Here is a 19,420-nt window from a genome sequence, read left to right on the forward strand (position 1 = left end):
GCATTCAAAATCTTAAATAACTCATCTCCAAATTGATAACTCATCTCCAAATTGTCCCAATAACCTGGTCAGTAAAACAATCCAATTATTCTTTCATGTACAGCAATATTTTGGATATCCCACGGGTAAGAACTTCTTCTTTCGGCAAAAAAATCATTTTCCGTATGCAGCTCCTGTATTACATGTATAGAACAGCTTGCCTGAACATTTCAGGACTGAAAGTAGCTTCTCACAATTTAAAAGTCTGCTTCAGTTCTGGAATGGCTTGAAGAATGTAGATCTACATCTATGTAATGCATGCAAGTAATCATACTTTTATCTTTGTTTTTTTTTCTTATTTTGGCTTGTATTTATTTTAATTTCTTATAATTGTACTCCTTATGCTTGAATGCTATGTTTTTATTGATGCAGGCATCATTCATGTTTTGTTTGCTTACTACATGTACATGTCTTAGCTTTCGATTAACATAGAATAATAAATTTTGGGCTTATTATTATAATATTGCACGTGTTCTAATCCTTTTTCTTTTTCTCAAGACCTCATCGGGTGAGGAAGAAGAATTTTTATTGGCCTAAAGCGGCATGAAAATTATAATCATATGACATTAACATTAACAATAGCATAGGCTTACACACGTACAAAAAATATCATGATAATGCTTATCGCATGTAAATACAATAAATATTTACCATGTTTATGACGCGGGAGATCCACTTGCGGAATAGTAAGAGTTTAGGGTGACCTTGAAAATTTCCCCATTTCGTCTTGATAAATAATGACTACGATGTACCCAAATCAATACATGAGCCCCAAATACTAATAAATGGAAGACATTTTTTTGAAGACGTAAATATTGAAACTAAGCAAATTTTCGGTAGGATGGGGTACATATTTTACATCGAACTAAAACAAACTTAAGTGTGCCGATCACAGCTTTCTTGGTACCATTAGAAAGAGGAGACATTGTGCTTCAAAATGATTTCAATGCATGTTTATTTACTTCATTCGGTAGAATGTAGGAGTTCGAAGAATAAAATTGATTGAAAGATTTTGGTAAAACCAAGGATTTGTATCATATCTTTACGGAAATCTATCATGAACTGTACTTTTTTTTGGACACAAGAATACAGGCTATTTTCCAAGTTTTCCTGATGTTATCCGATACTCATCTGTTTCCATTTATGTCATTGACACATCTGGTATCATCATATAGCATATTTAATGTGTACGCATGTGTTAATATTTTATTAACCACTTTGTCTTGCGCTTATCCACAGAAATGGACAACAGGACAATATTTCTACTAGTTTTGTGCAATTTTGCCACGAACATTTCTGGTAAGAATACTTTTAGAAAATTTTGACAAACGCAATTTATAGATCTAACTGTTAGAGCTGACGCCTTTTCGATGTAAACCTTACACAAAATGCATTTTTCAGTTCACCAGGAGCTTATCTCTTACTGTAACATTTCTTTTTTATCATGCCAAGTTTTGAATTTGAAAAAAAAAACACCTGCCAAGAAATCCTCGACACAATTTCGCAATCAACAGCCCCATGCATGTGTTTATCGCTATCCATACAATGTTGGCTGTCGGAAGTCCTATTTATTTGTTTTACATTTTCAGAAGTTTTACACAGTTGTTCCTTTCCCTGATAGTGTATATGGTGTTAATTTATGGACTGATATTTTATTATTTCCAAAATCTTCAAGTTATGCGATAATAGTTTAAGAGGTATACTCGTTTATTGTATTACAAGTTTCCGGCCCTTTTATGTAGTGAAAAGTTTAGCTTTCCCACGGAAAAGTTTTATGTAAAGAGATGACGTAAGGCGAATGGAAAGATACATATGAGCTGTAACTATATTTACGTGTCAAAAAGTCACAGAGTATCGATTGCAATAGTGTCTTACGAAAATTTGGGGTTTGTACATGTAGGTGGTTTATGTCATGACTAGACATATTTGCCACATTTTTTTGTCATAGTTTGTCCTTATCCAGTAGGATGCCATAGTTGGAATATTTGAAGTTGTCGATCCATCTGACTAATATCTTTTGCAAAGAATGTATGGAAATCATATTTTTACGCCAAATTTTTATACGCAGAATTGACACATTACAATTAAGGTTTTGTCGCTGAGGTATACACACAATGTCTTATATATTATACAATATCAGTATTGATTCGACCAAGTTAATTTTCAGGCCCGAATTTGATATTAAACGAATATGTACTACTTTTAGAAGTTACATATGCTTATATTTACAAATTTCGTCTATCTCTTACTATGAAACAGTGACGTCATCAACATTTTTTTTATTATTTACTCGTTAAATATTGATATTATGATTAAATTCATATAATGATGAATTTGATATTCTAAAAATACTTGGACGCAATAATCCTGATGCATGAATATTCATCAAAAACAGAAAATTATTAGAGACTTTGAGACATTTTACATTTCATTTTTTTAATTGTATGCAGGTATTACTTGACCAAATGTTAATTCATGCAGTAAATAATTTAATTTCCCATCGACTCAATAGCCTTAGCTCCTGGCTCCTGACTTATCGACAGTACGACGACGAACGACCTGGGACAGGATGTCAGTCTAATCGAATCAAGTCAGAACGTTAAATGATTTGGATTATTTGAATCGCGGACTATGGACTAATCGATGTTATCAAATTTTATTGCAGATTAGTATTTAATTCTAGCATTTTATTGGATTAAACATTGTTGCTGATTTTCAGAAATCGAAACCGGTCCAATTATCTGGTATTGAAGGCTAAAAACCACTAATTCCAATTCCCATAGGCTTCTATGCTAATTTCACAATATTCAATGGCTTCTCTGGACTTTACCTTAACTTTAACCTGCAGAGGACTATATATCAGCATGATTCTACATATGTCAGCTCACAATCCTCAGAATGGCATGTGGGGTTAGCAGACTTGCAGTGCAGTACTGGTCACCGGAAGTGAAGGGTCTATAAATAGCATGGGAAATCCTAGCGTTTTCACAAGATAGGGGTATATTTAAAAATCATTATGGAGATTAGGCTTCACATCACAAGAAGCAAAATGCACCTATAAAATGTACAGAAATGTTTTTCCTTTCAGAAACTGTTTAAATTTTTTAAATAAGATGGGAACTTTTTTCACAGCACTATGAGGAACAGGGGTAATTTCTGCGTAGGACTATTTTTGCGTACGTTCCAAATGCTCATTGGTTGAATTGGTGGTCTGTAACCTGAAGGGCAATGCAAAAAAATGCGGACCGCTACTAATTAGTGAGTTGTTCCCCTTATATAAAGAAGGCATCGGTCACTTTAACATATTAATATATGGTTCTACAATGCAATAAACAGAACAGAGAATGACTAGTAATTTATTTCTTTTGCTAGCCATTTTGACTACAATCTCCTAAATCATAAAGTACATGTCTATTTCTTACTATGTCTAATATCAGAACAATGTCAAATGACTTTCATCTGTATTTCCATTCACATTGACTACTATAGAGCAAATAAATAGATTTAAATGTCGTATTACTCCATTAGTCCTCTCAGTAACCATAATGAATGTAGTCAATTCTTATTTTTTTATTTAATTTAGTCCAGCTGTTAAGTGTAATGTAATATAAAGATAAAAAGAAAACAAACAGATGCACCATGATCATACTATCTATAGCTGTTTATGTTACTAGCTAGTCCGAATTTCCTCTGACCCTGCAACCCTCCTCTTATTTATTTGGATATTGATATCTGGGGTTGGGGTCAGAACGATGTGCCATACAAAAAGTTGGAGATTTAGCGGTACCGTGGAGTATCGCCCTTCAAGCGCTTGTAACGACTTTCAAGTTGAAATTGTGCTTGTCACACCTACCTAGTTCGATTCCGGAATCATTTTCCTGTATGCTAATACCAAATTTGCTATAAAAATTACATTTATTATTGAAGTTTCGATAATTTTCCACGAGAGACCCTGTTTTGTTGACATTTTGAACCGTAATAGAGAGTAGGCGGAGCTTGTCAGACCCCCTGCCGTAATTTTGCCTACACTTCAATTTGGCCTCAGCTACGCGCCTGAAATTCGGACTAATTACTAGCAAATTTATTGATTTTAAGGTAGATTTAAAAATTAACACTTGCGAACTGCCGAGCGCATTAATTGATATTATGCAGATTTTACATGTACTTGTAAGAGAACGCAATTCTACAACCAACCGCCCCGTGCACGAGCTTATCACTATCCGTACAATGTTAGTTGTTGGGAGTCCTGACTTGTTTACATTTTCAGGAATTACTTTCCCCGATAGTGTGGTGTTCATTTATGGAGTGATATTTCACTATTTCCAAAATTTTCAACTTATGTGATACTAGTTTAATAGGTATACTCGTTTATTATATTACAAGTCCCCGGCCCTTTTATGTAGTGAAAAAATTAGCTTCCTCACGGAAAACTTTTGCGTTAAGGAATGACTTACTAATAAGTCGAATGAAAAGATACATATGAGCTGTAACTACATGTACGTGTCAATACGTTACAGAGTATCGATTGATAATGTCTTACGAAAATTGGAGCTTTGTACATGTAGGTAGTTTATGTCGAACTAGACAAATTTGCCATATATGCTTTGACACATATTTTGTCATAGTTTGTCATTATTCAATAGGATGCCATGGTTGAAATATTTAAGTTGTCGATCCATCAGACCAATATCCTCTGCAAAGAAAATGTAAGAACATCATATTTTTACACCAAATTTTTATACGCAGAATTGACACATTACACATATGTTGCCACATTATACATGGGTAAACAACTAAGGTTTGTCGCTGAGGTATACTCACATTGTCTTATATATTATACAATATCAGTATTGATTTGACAAAGTTAATTTTGTAGGGGCGAATTTGATATTAAACGATTGTAGTCAATTCCTTGTTTTTTCGTGTTATTTGGTGTTAAATCAACCAGCTGTTAAGTTTAATGCAATATGAAGATAAAATTTATGCATCATGATCTTACTTACTATAGCTGTTTATGCTGATGAAATAAAGTGTCTTCTTCAATATCAAGTAGATTATAGCAAACAAAATAGGCATATTGATTTTAAAGTTGGTTTAAAAATCAACTCTTGCAAAATGATGAGCCCATTAATTGATATTAAAGTGTACCGGTAAAGGAACGAAGTTGAATATACCGGTATTGGTATTTTTGAAAATAATTCTGCCTTCAACTTGGATTTATCTTTCTTCATAATAAACCAAAACTTCAGGACGTGAGCTATATATACACGGATAAACCTTTCTTTTTGTTAAGGAAAAGACTGAAACTATAGCTAGTAATTAAAAGATCCTTACTCGGTATTATACAGATTAAGTCTGTCAGACATTACAGGAATCGGGTTCTGGGTGATTCGGTGCTTCTAAGGCTTCACACTGATTATCATTAGGAGGACTTCCTCCTCTTTTAATTAGCTGCTGCTGTATTATTCTTCAAGATTCCCCATCCAGCCATGCTTGACAACATATTGCAAAATCAGAATACACATTACAGAGGCAATTCATATATTAGGTGCAATCACGTGTGTATTGCAATTTACCTTCTTGTGTATTGCAATTCAATTTTCGAGAAGCATTTGTAGTAAGGTTTAAGATATCACACCAACTTTGCATTTATATCATTTGTGTCTTATAGGATACCGATGGGCGAGAAGTAGCAGACGCGCATCAAAACATGGCAGACCGAATATAGTCTTAGTGATGGCAGACGACATCGGTATGCATATTTATATTTCCTACAAGTACAAAAATTGTACTCATGTATTGCCCAATAACACATTAATAATAATACTGTTATGACTTAAGTATTAGTCTTTCTAAAAATCAGACAGAAGGTGATTCATGCGTGTAAAAAACCCACCAAATTCAGTTTTATTTCTTGTTCAGAAACAGTTACTGATCACATAAGAAGTCTTAGTTTTTCATTTGGTTGTTGCACTTTTGAGATAAATATTATATGGATTATGCACGAAATCTGCACTTTGCAAGAGTTATCGTTCTTGATTTGGTTCCATTTGGTTGATTTAAGTGGGAGATGAATGTATGATTTTCTCAAAAGTGCCGATCTGAATATCGAAATGATTTATTGTTATGCAAAAATGTAGCATATGTAAACTGAAAAACCATTGTTTGTTTTGTGGGTTTTCTACATCATGAATCACCTTACCATAGGCAGTGTCTGAATTTTATATTGATTGGTACTTAATAACAATATGTCAGTAAAGGTTTTACTGAATAGAAATATCGTGGATGCATGACATTTGTTTAGTAATTCAAACAGTGTTTCATTGTAGAGTAATTTACAACTACATTTCACAAATTACACTCATATTCATGTATTAAGAAGCAACATAAATATCACAACCCGTTCCTTATCTCCAGCAAGATTGACACTCTGCGGGTCTTTCTACACCAGAATGAAGTATTAAGGATCGGTTCTGTAGTTTTAGCAAACATGGTTATAAATGCCGTGATTTCATTCTGAGATTTGATTGATCAAAAACACACACGTTGTTTTCAACCATGGATAATATACTCCAGCTAAAAAATAAACTGCTTTGTAAACAAAAATATTATTTGTATTTCTAGGATGGAACGATGTCGGGTGGAAGAACAGCGAGGTTAAAACCCCCAACCTTGACAGACTTGCTAGAAATGGCGTCATCCTTGAAAATTCTTATGTTTTACCTCAATGCACTCCGTAAGGTTTAATGGTGTTAAAACTTCTTACTAGTGCATCGTTAAAATCGTTATTAACATATAACCAAAATATAAAAATTGAGATACCAGTTGCTAAAGAAAAAGATTAAAGGTAAAGAACATACGGGGAAATAAGATAATTCATACAACTAAAAGTAAAATCGAGCTATACGCTTAACTGCTCAAGGAACAAAAATAAAAGTAAACACATGGGGGGAAAAAACGATAGATTTCTATGCGAAGACTAAAGAGTTAGGTACAGTGGACAAACGAAAAACTGGCTTTGTTATTTTTTTTCTAGCATCAGAATATTATTGTCTTTTAAATTTTAGGTCTAGAGCAGCAATGCTAACAGGAAAGTACCCTCATAAACTTGGTTTACAGGTAAAATGCCTAGATTACAAAGCCTTTTAATAATATTGCATTGCATTGGATTTTTTTAAAAGATAAAGCAGATAGTTTTTTGTATAGTTCACGATCAGTGGCTCATTGCTTGGGCGTCATGGGTTTGCGCCAAAATTTTTGAAATATGCACTACTTCCTTTGCACCGCAAGGTAGTAATCTCATTTGCGACAAGAACTAATTATTTCGTTTGCGATATTTTCCAGGTAAGCGTTAGGTAAAGGAAGATAAATATACACCTTCAGTCTCGAGGGGTTTACAAGATTTCTCCACTCGAGATAGATGAATTTTGGTTTTCAGCCTACGAGCTTCAGCGAGTGGATTATTTAAAATTAAACTATAGAGAGTGAAGAAATCTTCTAATGCCCGGAAGAATTGGAAAAGAATCTCTCTCTCCCGTGAAATCGGTAAAAAACTTAGAAATGTAAAATCACGGGAAAACTTGCAGAAATTCAATCAAAATCCGGTGGTTAAAAAGTCACGTGCATTTTTAATAACCGGCTTAATATGGGAGAGTAATGGGTTCTTACACGAGTCTCTATTGCAGAAAGGGAAATTCTTCGTTTTTTCACTCGTTTCGCTTCGCTCCACTCGTAAAAAAAGACGAATTTCTCACATTCGTGGAAGAAATCCCAGATCTTCAATAGCTGACGAGTCTCAGAACGTATTTCTTCCGTTTTACAACCAAAAGCTGTGGAATTACAATAAAGATCAATGAATAATTTGCATAAAATATTTGTCGTATTACTGGGCACCGATTAACAGTATTCACCACGAACATTCCGTCATTTAGGAATCAAATATTAAGTTTTCGTATACTTTGAATATTTTAATATACATTGTCATACAAAGATGTGGACCTGTATACAAAAAATTGGGTTAATTTAATTATTGACCCTCTGAACCTTACTTGACTACTTTTACTTTCCGTATTGCGGTTGGCTATTTTACCGGTGCACCTGGTCCATGCTCCCAGTTTTTAGTGGAGTCCGAGTTGCTCACTTGCTTTTATTACTTTGTATGTATGATTTTCGTTACTTTATGTTCTTTGTTGTGTATGTCTGTTTTCTATGTCTGGTCTTTGTCCCTAGTTTACATTCTTTTGATTACCGCTATAACCTTGGTTCCCTTGATTACTCTTACTCATGACAGACACGATCGCGTGCTCCCGTCTGTCATGGGCTGTCTGTCGTAGAAAAACAACGAAAACAGAAGAAATTAAGTTTTAAAGATATGCACTCATACAAAACCGTAAGCCTTGGGTGTAAAAGTTTATATGTTCTCAAAGTTTTGAAGTATCAAGATAGATTAGCTGTTCTACTTTGTCATGGTCACACTCTAATATTAAAATTACATGTGTAGTTTCTGCACTTTTCCTGTTAACATGTGTAAAAGGAGAATACAATTACCATCTCCACAATGAATTCGAATGCTTCTGTAGACCACTTTGAGACAAATCTGTGAAAAATCTATTGGGCTAAAGAATCATGAATCACTTGCTGCAACATGTGTCTGATCATGGAAAAATATTTATCACCGACAAATCTCATACATAAATTCAAACAACAATGTAACTTTAAAGTTTTTACTTTATAGTACACTCATGTGATAAGGACACACACAGTTGAAGATTTTCTCTTTTCATTTGCATAGTTACAACAGATGTTACAGTGTGAGAAATCCATTTAATTTTAGTACTCAGTTGCTGTAATAAACCAACCAAAAATATTACCAAGGAAAGAGACAATTCTTCCACAGCTACTGAAGAAAGTTGGTTATAAAACACATCTTGTGGGAAAGTAAGCTTTTCTTAAACAGTTTCTACAATTTCTCGAAATTTTGAACCAAATTTTACATTGCATTTAATAGTACCCGAAATAATCTTGGCTTGATATGATAGCTTGGTAACTTATAATACTTCTATATGTCTCAATTAACATTATATTCAACTTGTTGCATATAAAAAAAACCTATGGTAAAACACAGTCACCATTTATCTTAGAAAGTGTGATCTTTAGCAACTATAGATCAGGTTTTCTTTATCATATTTTGCAGTATTATAAATTTCAAAATACGTAAGACACTGGTTCACCATTCCTTGTATTGTACATGGGAGAACCTCTTGGTGATAGATTTGGCTTTCTATTTCGTTAGTTTTGGTTTTGAGTACTTCTTGTATACAACTCATTTTTGGATTGTGATCTACCTACACATTATAATGCTGCAGATGAGAGTTTACTCCTTTAAACACGTGTGTAGCATATCGAAATTTACAATATACATGATTGGTATATCAACAACGAAAAACAACAAAAAACAAAAACAAACTTTAATAAATAAATGCATTCAATGTTAATATCGACAATTTTATTTTCACTAATTATTTTTTAATCAGGTGGCATTTAGGACACTGTAGTGCTGACGTCACACCAACAGCCAGGGGATACGATACCTTTTATGGACATCTCCAGCCTGTTGAAGATTATTATACTAGGCGCATTCGTATGCACATTATTTTCGGATCCATTAAGGACTTGTAATATAACCCAGAACGGTTTTTGAAAATGTTATTAAATCAGTGACTTTTATAACAAACATGTGGTTACATGCATTGCATTTATTTTTCATTTCTTATTTTGTGTATTGATTGCACTCTTAACTGTTAATCTAATCGGTTTGTTCTCTTTGAGCAAACCAGGTTATTTGTATAACCTGGCTTGGTACTATAATACATAAACGTCGATTTGTCCCCACTTCAAATAATCCCAAACAAAATAACGTTTTTCATTACTAATCAATTATTTAAATTTCAAGTGCCACCATAGGAATTTAATAATAAGGAAAATCTAACTTTTTTGCAAAGGTTATACATTGTACTAAATAACCTGGTTTGGGCCAGTTTACACTTTGTATAAACCGCTTCGAGTAGTGTTTATCATGTCTTGTGAATTATTTTAGGAGGATTGAATTAACTCATGAAATAATAATAATAAAATAAAGAAAAAACATGTCTTTTTTCAGGAGGAATTTATGATTTTTGGGAGAATGACAGAATAACATTTCCACCCAATGGCTCTTATAACACGGCAAGTTTTTCAGTAATGTACTAAAACCATCAAACTGAAAGAGTAATCAAGGGAACCAAGGTTATAGCGGTAATCAAAAGACTGTAATCCAGGGACAAAGACCAGACATGGAAAACAGACACACATAACAAAGAACATAAAGAAACTAAAATCATACATACAAAGTAACAAAAACAAATGAGCAACTCGGATTCCACTAATTTATTGTTAATTGTTTTCAGTATTTGTAGTATGATTTTATTTTAGATAATAAATCAACTGTGTTGAAGAAAGTGAAAAGACTGCGTAAAATAAATTTAGATTATATCGGTGCAAAAACCGTCAAGTATATTGAATTATCCGATTCGAACAAGAACCTTTTTAATGAATAATTTTTATTTCTCTTTTAGGACTTGTTCACAGATAGAGCAATACGTATTATTACAAACCACAAGAAGAGGTCATCACCTTTTTTTCTGACGTTATCATATTCATCACCCCATTTCCCTTTACAGGTATTTGAAATGTATTCTTCTTACGGACATGAACTCATCAATTTGTGTTGACTCTGGTGTTTTTGATGATAATAAGTACATTGTACTTCCGCGAGATAGGGCTTGAGATAGAACAAAATAATTTTCCTCGCGGAAGTATGCGCAAATACAACATCGCAATCAATACAAAAAATATTTTTTTCAATATAATTTCTTTAAAGGTTGTTGGTTGCATCTATCATCCTTTGAATTTATTTATTTCTAGGTGTGTTATTTCTTGATCTTCAGTAACCGTTTATAAATATTGTGCATGTAAACTTACGAAGACCAATGGACTTTTAGCAACACTTTTTATTTGTCTTTGTTCAAGTTTCTTTGAACAATTGTCCCCTTTCATGCCAACGAGTAGACGAGTTTCCTCATGGTATCTGCATTGAAGAATGTGTCGTTAAACTGATCGAACACAATGCTTATTTAAGGCGCTCTTCCCACAGAGCAATTTGGATGTGCACCCCCCCCCCCCCGGTGGTGGAATGGGGTACCCCTTGCGTGTTACATGCTGGGGTTGTCAGGCTATAATACGGAAAACCATAGTGGTGCACCGTGTGGGGAAAGATGCCACGTTCCTCGCACGTTAAAGAACCCTACTGTGGTATTCTCCCGGAGTAGGAACCATAGGGCTCCGTCACAGGAGGCTAAATTGCCCGACCCTACCCACCTCCCCCTATTTCCAGTAGCAATCAAAATTTGTCGACCCCATTGTCCTTGTGTCCCATCCCTTTTTCATTTCATCATCATTTCATGTTCATTTTATCATCAATTTCATGTTCATCGTCTGAATATAGCTGAAATATTGCTGCTCGGACGTTAAATTCAAACAAACAAACAAACAAACTTTCAAACGACCGACAATTTATACTTTCTGTAGCATCTTATTAAAAGAACGAAACATTTAGTTGATAATAAGTACTTTTACTGAGATGCGTATAGAATACTTCATTGAATCAAATTTATTCTACATAGTGTCTCCTGATTTTATTCAGACAGTGTCGGCTCTATTTTTATTTTAACTATTCAAACTCTGGATTTACGTACTGTTTGGGTCTCATTAATCACTTCCATCGTTTACAATATTTTACATGTTGAAAAAGTAATTTTCAAAGTTTCGTTGTGAATTTCCAGGTTCGTAAAGTTGCCTACCGTTGCGAAGTTGGAAAAGATGGCTTTCAAAATCATTATACTGATGGCACGATGATCGTTGAAGTTCTTCACACAATTATCTTGAATAGATTATACTAAAAATCCGCATTTTTACCTTAAATATGTATCTGCTTACTGACAGCATGGAGGCAAATTTCTGACATATGTAAACCATATTCAACTTTTGTAGTAAATTACAAAAAAGTATTTTTTACTACTTTTGATAAGTATACACACATATTATGTACTTACATGCATAGTTCTAGGTTCAGTGTGTGTTAAGTACTACATTGAGGGTAGGCCATTTGACCCGGAAGTGATAAGTGATACCTAGACGAAAAAAGTTGTCGTTCTTGCGGGACAATATGATGAACGTCCGGTTTGGAGATGGGGAAATTAATTGTTGCATGACTATTTCAGGCACCTCGAAAATACACAGATATGTTTCCGAATGTCAAAGATTCCAAAAGAAGAACGTATTTAGGTATGTGGATATGTCGATTTACTTGAATCCACAATATCTAACGTATTATTTTCAAATAATTTTATAGTTTGATTGAGATAAAGTAAAGCAAATATGCCGAAATTTACTGGATTTTTTGTGTGTTCAAGCAATAAAAATAAAGAATAATTTCATACATATTATACACTTTCCAATATTAAGGAATGCTTTCTTCTCTTGATGACGGCGTTGGAAAAGTGATTAAAGCCTTAAAAGACAGTGGGCATATGAAGAATACCATTGTTATTTTCATAAACGATGTAAGTATAATTACAGTACTATGTAATACAGAATAATATTCCAAGTGATATTGTCAGTTTAGGTATCGACTACACACTGTTAGTGCGTGATGTCATTTTTAATCAGAACTCTAAAGAAAATCTCACTCTCAATATCTTGTAATGAATGAGTGAATGTTGACTATGGCAAAACATTAATTTCAACATATCGAAATTTAATTAAGCGAATTCACGAGTTATAAAACCATTTTCTTTATGTTTCCCTGGGAAGATTTTGGCCGCTTGACATTCGGCATCGCCAAATGAACATTTATTCAAATAATTATACCTATCGTTTAAAAAAGAAAGATATCTTCAGTTCAATTAAAGGTATGATTTAATATTCATTTGATGATAGGGATAAGTTCAATTCATTTAAAAATAGGTAATACTATTTTGAAGATAAGTTAAAATGCGCATATCTTTACCAAATTGAACCTATCTTCAATTATTTACAGAGTGGTTAAATTATGTGAAGCTATATTAATTTGGCGTTTGATGCATATGTCATGGCGAAAATTCTAGCGATCGTCCATCTGTGACGTCCCTAATGGTGTCGGGAGAACAATATTTGAAACGTCGTTTTTGACCAGTCAGGTTTTATAGCAAATGATACACAACCACACAACAGCAAACCGAAACGGGATTTTTTTCCAGATCAATAATCCCTTGCCGTCCAAGATTTTGATAAAATGAACAAATCATAAAAAAGAGAAATATCTGTCAACTAGACCAACGGATCATAGGAAAAAAGTAAAGAATACTGTTAAAGGAAGAAATTTGCATCCAAAAGAGGGAGTACTCTTAAAATCTACTTTGCTCGGTCGGGAACTATTCTTTCCTACAGAAGTTTTATGGTCGTCATCATGAACTCGTTGATCGTTATGGTGTATCTATGTGCACCATGAAAACTGATTTATTCAACGGGTCATAGTTTTCCTTTCCTCGTTTGTCTACCCCGGAATTGACTTTTTATGAGCAACTCGGTGGGTGTTTCTACAAAACCAGAGGACGCTTACTCTACCGGTGTACCTGGTCCATGCTCTCAGTTTTTAGTGGAGTCTGAGTTGCTCATTTACTTTTGTTACTCTGTATGGTTGATTTTAGTTACATTATGTTCTTTGTTGTATATGTCTTTTTTCCATGTCTGGTCTTGCATTCTTTTGATTACCGCTATAACCTTGGTTCCCTTGATTACTCTTTCCTATATTTTAAAAACTATAAATGTCTTGTGTGGGTTTGTTTTTTTTTAAATCACAAAATATCAGTGATACCCGAAAAAATAGAATGTTTGCGGTACTTGGTTACTATTTGAACTGGGATGGTAAAATTTAACCTAAATAATTTTAAGGGGATGTCTTGAGGTACATAATATTGTCTGGGACGATTTTATGCTAAATAATAAAGGAGATTTATCGCTTCCTTAGATCATGGTTTAAACATTGTATCTTAGACATAATATTTTATGCATGAAGCATTGATTACTACAATGTTTTTGGTGTCGAAGTATTAAGAAGCATCACATGGCATGCTTCAAAATATACCTTACAATACGAATGAATGATGACGAAACAAGAAACAAAATATATGATTATATGATCCCTAATATATTCCTTTTAAATATATCACGATGTTCCACCAACATCTTAGAACTATGTCATAGCTGTTAATATGTCATAAAGATATTTGTGTTCAATGTTTCATTGATTCAAATTTTCAAATTAGGACAAATCGTAAATTATTTGTACGTGGCCTATTATGTAAAGAATCACACACGAACTTTGCATTTTAATATTACTGCCACTAAAACTACTGATGAGTTAGAACAAAAATAAAACTTATTGTTGGTTTAAGCCCAATATTCTTCCAAAAAAGATATGTTTAGATACAACACAGGTAAATGTTCTATTATTGGGTTATACACACAGCTGATCGTTACTACAGTGCAGTATTAGAATAGGCCAAGTAGGCTCATATCGAATGATGGAAGAATAATCAAAGGAACAAGATTCAAGTGGAAATCAAAAGAATGCACCCATAGTCTTTTCGACATTTTTTTATGTCTTCCAACTAAGAATAGTTATGACTAGTTATACAGTTTATTACCGTATTAATTTTACAAGAATGATCTCTTTAGAATGGAGGAGACAGTAACTATGGAGCTAGCAATTATCCATTGAGGGGTATAAAGGGAAGTTTATGGGAAGGTGCTATGAGAGTGATAAACCTTGTGTACAGTCCGACGTACATACGTAGACCTGGATGTAAACATCATGGGTTTGTACCTATGTTTTGTCTGTATGTTTTATACTGCAATCGTTCTTTTTGAACAACCAAAATGCATTGACAGTATATTCATCGATGATATACGATCACTTTGATGAACTACCTGTTTATCGCAGTGGACTATCGCGGACCACTAGTTGGGAAGGAATGTAATAAACACGCCGTGCAAAAAATAACTTGATATAAAAATAATCAAGGGTACCAAGATTCTAGTGGAAATCAAAAGAATGTAATCCAGGGACAAAGAATAGACATAGAAAACAGACAACAAAGAACATAAATACCAAAATAATACAAACAAAGTAACAAAAGTTAATGACCAACTCGGACTCCACTGTAAACTAGAAGCATGGACCAGGTGCACTAGTTGGGTTAGCGTCCACTGCTTTAGATACACCCGCCGAGTTGCTCATAAAAGGTCAAGTCCAGGGTAGACGAATGAGGAAAAGAAAACTATGACACGTTGAACAGATCAGTTTAAATTGTGCAGATGAATAAACTTTAATCTTGTTGCAACCTAATCCTGATCCTATGAAAAAAAAATGATAAAGATTCCAGTATAAAGACAATATCAGTTTATTGGCTAGAAGTAAAAGATATACGAATTCGGCTCGTTTAACCCCATTCTTAGCCTCATCCGTATATTGATTTTATTTTAGGTCAATACACTGTGATTATCTGTATATATTTGCTCTTTACATATCTTATAATAACATTTTGTATAGAGGTCTGAATTAAATTGATCGTTTTAGTTACTTCCTTCTATTGTATTTCAGTTTCAACGAAAATAACATGCGAAAAAAAGACGAAAGAAACAATTTTTTTTATTCGACTTGTTGCGTTTTGTGCAATTTGATTATCAATGCATACTACCAGAAATATAAAAAAGGGGGAATCCAATCCTGAATTTTATACAATGGAGGATGCCTTGCTTTGTTTGCTTTTTTTGCCCAAACATTTGAAGAAAATTTATAGAATTCCCAACAACAGGGAGGGTTCCAATTTGGGGAATCTCCTGAATCCGCCCTGTAAAATAAAACAAGTCCCTTTTAAAAACACCCGTTTGTATTGTTTGATTTTAGTCGGGCATAATTTTACACGTTCTCATACATAAAGTTCAATTTTTTAACAGTCTAGTACATGCCGTAGATTGGTTTGATACAATTTTGGACATGGCACGCTACAATAAAGGTAATGTATGTTTTAATATTTTGTATCAAATGTAGCAAACTGTAGTTATTCTATTTCAGAGGAAGCCACAATAAAGAGGTTCGAAGGCCAATGTTACAATTAATGTCAAAATATTATTAACTGAAAACTTTTTAAACCCTTAGCATCAAAAGAGACGAACTGCTGATTGGAATAGGAAGTTCTGGGTGTTAGTTAACTAAGTAGAATTATGAACTGTGACATTATGACACTGCATAGATTAGGGATTTCATTTAAAAAAAACCTCGTAAACATTCTCAGATTTTAAGTAATGGACTTGCCCAACTCCAAAAAAGTCTTAAAATGAAATTCAAGCAAGTTTGTGGTCTACTACCTGTATAGCAATTTAATATGTGCATAACCTTTTTGCGCAAATACGGATTTATTCGAATCCGGTGACGTCGAAATTTAGCATCCACATTGTAAAATTGTACATATAACAAACTAACAACAACTACGTTGCAGATAATGGTTGCTATCAATTTTTTGTTTACTTTTAAATTCGTGGGAAATGACATATTGGTCCATAGAGGATTAAAAACATCAATATTTATAATTTTTCAACAATGAGTCGCTTTGAAGAAATGGCGGAATTACTTTTGAATCAAAACAGCAATCACAAGCATTGATGTTTCAATCAATAAATAAATGACAGGAAAGAGAACTCTAACTCAAGAATAGAACTCTTGAGAAATTGCTGCTTAAATCAATAACGAGGCCGAAATGACATCGAGTTTGTTTATACTATTAGTTACCTACGTTATTACCCGGATGTATGGAAATTGTACCACAAGAAAGTACTTCTGTTCTGCCTGAGGCGGAACCTAAACTGTCCTTTCCATGGCTTTCAATATAAAATGCTGAAAATCGTCTCTTTTTTCATCAGAAACATGCTAAACCATAACGTCTTCGAAATTGCGTACATAAAAAAATATATGGACAAAATGCCCTTTTCACCAGATCGAGGATGCTACCTGTGGTACCAACCTCAGACTAAGTGGATTTATCATTTTTCATTCTGTTTTATATTGTTTTTTTTCTACTTTTGGCAAATAAACGGCTCAAGTTACGCTATCGTGACGTCAGCAGACAATGACATCTAGTTCCGATTTATTTAACAAGTATGTGTCGGTGTAAATTTAGGGCATCTGCAACGTTTCTACATTAAAATAAATGACTTCAGAGATATTGAAAATAATTCTTTGTGGAATAACATACACGGGTAACCACAAAAGTCTTTATAACAAAAAAGAACAATTCCATTTTGACGTCATAAGCAACGTACAAACAATACCCCACGACGTTAAGCAACCATCCGATGCATGGATTTGAACCGACGGGTTACCAACTAATGAACAGTCCTTGTTTGCTGCAAGCTGTGGATAAATATTTTTATTCACAGATAGACAGAAAGACGGACTCGATTCGCGTAGCCAATGGCGACATATTCAAAGAGGTTATGGATCTGCAAGAAATGAATTTGTATACAAAATAGATGACGTTTCGAATACAGCTGCTATCAGGTAGGATTATTTTTTTTATCTTTGAAAGGAAGGATATAAAATACAAAAATATCAGTCATATGTTTTGCAAACTTCGATATGCTGTACATGTGATTCAAGGAGTCTCTAAAATCAAATATATAGGAAGATCTAAATACAAAGCTGATTATATACAAGAAGTACTTAAAATCTAAACTATCGAAATAGGAAGCCAAATCCATCAACGAAAGGCGCTACCATTTTCAAAACAGGGAATGCAGCCTTTGTTATTTTAGGTATTTTGAAATTTGTAATACTGCAAATTTTGATAAATGAATCAATAAAATCTTATATATTGAGGGGTCAGACAAGTCTGAATACGTGATGAGTGAACACAATGACAAATTAACTAATTAAATCACAAGAGATGTTTTTTTTTTTTTTTCATTTGTACCAAAATCCTTTTTGTTAAAACCTTAAAAGTGAAGCCTTATGAGGCAGCGATTTTCGAAACTGTATTCTGCTAATCTGAATATATATTTACTGACTCATTTCGTTTATACAAAACGATTGAGATAGCTTTTACTTATATTTTAAGATGTGGTGATTACAAATTAATTCAAGGAGACCCTAGAGTTTTTGTCGGAGTAATACCCTTTCAGAAACCGGCTGATCCCACAAACAGTGAAGTCAGACTTTACAACATAAAAAGTAAGCAATAGAAATCAATATGAAAATAGAACTCGTTCCTAAAATCTTACAGGGGGATATTAATGACAAAAAAAAGCAGACGGCTAAAGTATCTTAAATAGTCCTCCTTAAAGAAATCAATTGGAATTAATGATCGACACAAACTTTGGAAAGGAACCGAGTCCAACGGCATTATCAGGACTATAGCACTATATCGATGCTATGTATTACATATCAAGGAAGCGATCGAGTGTTACACATTAAATATATACAAATTACTTTGTAAATTATAAAAATTGTAAAATATTAAAAGGTACGGTATTTGTAAGTAATCTAAGAATCTTTTTGTAAAAAGACTTTATCATATTGCAGACGACCCTTCTGAAAGTCATGATCTTGCACGTAAAAGACCTAGAACTGTCAAATGGTTTTTGAGAAGACTGAATTACTACGGTCAATTCAGTGTTCCAGCTCAGAACCAACCTATCCTGCCTTCAAATATAACGGCACCTAACGGAATCTTGCAGTTGAATTGGTGCTGAGAAACTTTCTGAATAAAAGAATATTCATTCTTTAAAAGTTAATGGCGTGATTTGTCAGCTTGTTTCACCCCTCATTTTCCCGAGATTGTTCTTTAAAACTGTATATGAGAATGCACCAATTCGAATTCTTAAAAATATGTATGTGTTCATATCGTACATTCAGGTGTTAAGTAGTCACAAGTAAATTTCTCCATTTTTATATAATTATATAATAGTCACGGGATCGGATTTTGTTACGTACAGTTCTCGGAAGATACAACTTTGAGAACAGATAATAACGTTTTAGTAAAAAATGTTTTATTCAGCAAAGATTGTTATTTTTGGAGTAACCAAACCAATTTGTTGTTTTTCAAGTCCACAAAGTTGAGTGTGATTGTGGTACGAGGAAAATAAGATATGTAAATGTTTAATCGAGAGTAGTTCAAACAAACTTTAGTTTTGATATGTTCATTTTAACTCATGAACTCGTGGATCGTTATGGTGTACCCATCAGCAC

The 19,420-nt window shown here is 33.6% G+C and overlaps 1 protein-coding gene across 1 annotated transcript; it reads left to right on the forward strand.

The window, feature by feature from the left end:
• Positions 1 to 1,205: 1,205 nt before the first annotated feature.
• LOC148616572 (arylsulfatase B-like) lies at positions 1,206 to 18,966 on the forward strand. The gene is made up of 15 exons (XM_088583774.1): positions 1,206 to 1,338; positions 5,711 to 5,791; positions 6,664 to 6,775; positions 7,107 to 7,158; positions 8,873 to 8,976; positions 9,573 to 9,679; positions 10,199 to 10,263; positions 10,653 to 10,757; positions 12,357 to 12,420; positions 12,601 to 12,698; positions 14,854 to 14,993; positions 16,135 to 16,193; positions 17,614 to 17,734; positions 18,291 to 18,403; positions 18,755 to 18,966. Exons 1-15 carry the CDS (start codon positions 1,281 to 1,283, stop codon positions 18,922 to 18,924), a joined length of 1,449 nt encoding a protein of 482 aa, XP_088439900.1. The 5' UTR covers positions 1,206 to 1,280; the 3' UTR covers positions 18,925 to 18,966.
• The last annotated feature ends 454 nt before the right edge of the window (positions 18,967 to 19,420 follow it).

Source organism: Perna viridis, chromosome 5 (genome assembly GCF_037379345.1).
Source record: "Perna viridis isolate PV_CMFRI_1.1 ecotype Kerala chromosome 5, ASM3737934v1, whole genome shotgun sequence".
NCBI classification, from domain to species: domain Eukaryota; kingdom Metazoa; phylum Mollusca; class Bivalvia; order Mytilida; family Mytilidae; genus Perna; species Perna viridis.